Here is a 3,025-nt window from a genome sequence, read left to right as displayed (position 1 = left end):
CCAGAAGAAGTCAACACTTATTATGTTACAATATCTAAAATCTATAAAGATATTTGGTCTCATATCATGATGTCAATATATTAAATATAGTGCCTGACCCTACATGGTAGAGTTAATAACAACTGAACATTTAACAGGTGTGTTCAGAATGAAAATGATATTTTATATCTGTGAGGAAAGATTTTGTTTCTCGCCGGACATTATTTCGAGCTGCACCACAACCCGGAAGAAAAACCGTCTGCGGCGCGCAAACGTGCAAAGTTGTTGTGCCTGAAACCAAAGCTGCAGAGACACAGTGAAGATGTTTTACTGGATGAAGAGGAGCAGCGGCGGCTCCGACAATCTGGACCGACTCGGCAACATGTCGAAGGCGGAAATCCTCCGAGGAATCGTCACCGAGAAGCTGAGCACGGCCGCGCAGGAGATCTTAGCGGTGGTGGAGAGGACCGTGGCCGGGTACGAGGAGGAGGCGTCGGGCTTCAGACGGGAGATCGAGCGGCAGAAGAGGCAGCTGGAGCTCCTGCTGCAGCCCCGGGTCAAACTGGAGAGGAGAGGTGAGAGAGTGGAGGAGCTCGGGGTGAAAGGTCAAACTGTTTCCTCCACTCACACGCTCGGTGCTACTCAGGATGAGGAGTGCGGAACTCGGTTTGAGAAATAGCTGATTTAACTTTTCTCTGCTCGCTGATAAAACTGCGGACACCAGAGGACATCAAACACAACGCTCACACATAGCTCATAATGTCATTTACAATTCGGCATAAAAACAGTTTCAATTTATTTAGTGATTAAAATGTTGCGTCACATTTTGTTCACGGGCCCGACTCAGTCTGCTCATTCAGATAAGCGACTCACAGCGTCACTAATTCAACCAAACTTTAATCAGACACTCGCTCATTCAGAGAACGTATACTCGATTGCTACTGACTATTTTACCAAAATAAAATCAAAGTAAAGTTGGCGCAGATGAGCGTGTAAAGCAACTGACGCAGTTTTTAATTCAATAGGAGTTCTTCTTTAAAACCAGGAATAATTTAAAGGTGCCAGTCTCTCATAATGGCCCATTCTGATCTACAGATTTCAGTCAGGTTTTAGAGCACGTCACTTTACTGAATCAGCATTACTCAAAGTCACTGACGATCTCCTCCTGGCTCTCGATTCTGGTAAATCAGCAAAACTAAGACGCCGTTTACACGTTGCCGGCTATTTTCATAAACGGACATTTCACCGTCTCAGTTTTCAAAAAGATCTTCGTTTACACTTACCCGTGTNAAGGCTCCATTCTAGGTCCAATACTTTTTGCTTTATACATGATCCCTTTAGGCCCAATCTTTCAAAAGCACAACATTTCATACCGTGGCCGGGTATGAGGAGGAGCACAGAGCACAGTCCTGATGATGAGACCTGCAACACTGTGTTTACTCCTCATCACAAATATGTGCTGCTTTTAAAATGAAACTCAGATATTATCCAGTAAATTGTGTTATTTACAGACACAGTCCTGATATGATGTCACGTGCACCTTCTGTACTGATATGGTGTCACGTGACTGTCCTCTTAAACATTTTGGCAAAATCATTTCACTCATTTGTTAATAATCAGAAATCCAAACTTCTCCAAGAACGAACAATATATTATTAATTAGCTCATCTTTAAATTCATAAATTAAAATACTTTAAAATAATATCAGCTTTATAAATATGTAATAAAAAACAACGATTACATTTACTTGTCTCATTATTTTCATTTGTCTGTTTTGGTCATTATTAACCACTTTATATACAATTGACTATGTTTGACCTCTGTGTGTTTCCGTACTTGTTCAAACCTTCATTTTAAGGTCACATATTAAATAAAATAATGTGTCTGACTTCTTTTCCTTTTGATTGTGAACATGAAGATCTGAACCCAGATGGCGAGGACCATGAGGTGGTTGTTTTGAGGGAGGAGAAAGAGGAGGAGGAGCAGCACACGCAGCACTCAGGTCACTCTTCATCTTTTTAATTTTGTTATTAAACTGATTATTAATGAGGTCGACAAAGTCGTGGAGAGAGTTGAACATCAGGAGGATGATAGTGTTGGCTGACAGAAATCACCTGTGCAGCTGTGGAGGACACGGGGAGCCTGGGCCTCCTGTGGTTCAATGAGGAAGAGGATGGTGATGGTGACGATGGAGTTGACGAAGAGCAGCAGCTGTCAGCAACGAGCTCCAGACAGAGGCGAGAAGATCTGAAGGATCCGGATTATCAAATAACATCAAGGTTACAAATCTGACCTGATCCGGGCTAGTTAGCTTAGCATGCTAGTTTGGGAACACAGTGTTAGTTTAGCATGCTAGTTTGGGAACACAGTGTTAGTTTAGCATGCTAGTTTGGGAACACAGTGTTAGCTTAGCATGCTAGTTTGGGAACACAGTGTTAGCTTAGCATGCTAGCTAGCCTAGCTCTGTGGCCAAGGATGATTGTTGTTGTTGGGTTGAGCTGCCTTTTAGTTTGTTTTGAACCTGCTGTCTGTGCTGCAGGGTCATTTCCCCCAGAGCTCGGTCTGACAGGAGGAAGCCCGGCAGACCTCGGCTCAGCGACACACAGAGCCATCTGGACCTCAGGATCTGCATCCTGGAGGACTCTCAGACTGACGTGCTCTCGAATACAGGTACGTTCCACAGTTATCACAGTAGTGACTAGACAGGCACTTGCACCGTGTCCTGACTGCATGTGAGCGTCAGACGTGTCACGCCACCACGTGTTACATCAGACGCTCTCTGTCCACTCTGGATCCGTTAGATATGAACTCCGTCACGTTATGTAAACAAACCATTTACCCAGCAGCTGTGGTGTCAGTAACCATTGACCATCAATCAATCAATCAATCAATCAATTTTATTTATAAAGCCCAATATCACAAATCACAATTTGCCTCACAGGGCTTTACAGCATACGACATCCCTTTGTCCTTATGACCCTCGCAGCGGATAAGGAAAAACTCCCCAAAAAAAACCCTTTAACGGGGAAAAAAAACGGTAGAAACC

The 3,025-nt window shown here is 43.6% G+C and overlaps 1 protein-coding gene across 1 annotated transcript; it reads left to right on the top strand.

The window, feature by feature from the left end:
* Positions 1 to 234: 234 nt before the first annotated feature.
* LOC126403892 (uncharacterized) lies at positions 235 to 2,681 on the top strand. Its single transcript, XM_050066711.1, has 4 exons — positions 235 to 554; positions 1,898 to 1,981; positions 2,102 to 2,258; positions 2,519 to 2,681. Exons 1-4 carry the CDS (start codon positions 302 to 304, stop codon positions 2,679 to 2,681), a joined length of 657 nt encoding a protein of 218 aa, XP_049922668.1. The 5' UTR covers positions 235 to 301.
* Positions 2,682 to 3,025: the final 344 nt, after the last annotated feature.

The sequence above is a fragment of the Epinephelus moara genome, chromosome 17 (assembly GCF_006386435.1).
Source record: "Epinephelus moara isolate mb chromosome 17, YSFRI_EMoa_1.0, whole genome shotgun sequence".
NCBI lineage: Eukaryota > Metazoa > Chordata > Actinopteri > Perciformes > Serranidae > Epinephelus > Epinephelus moara.
This window is presented reverse-complemented; position numbering and strand designations above follow the sequence as displayed.

Bases quoted from the DNA above. Each gene is read 5' to 3' on its own strand.
- LOC126403892 (XM_050066711.1), top strand. From the start codon at position 302: ATGTTTTACTGGATGAAGAGGAGCAGCGGCGGCTCCGACAATCTGGAC. The intron at 555-1,897 runs GTGAGAGAGTGG...GTGAACATGAAG, and splicing joins GGTCAAACTGGAGAGGAGAG to ATCTGAACCCAGATGGCGAG. The intron at 1,982-2,101 runs GTCACTCTTCAT...TCACCTGTGCAG, and splicing joins GCAGCACACGCAGCACTCAG to CTGTGGAGGACACGGGGAGC.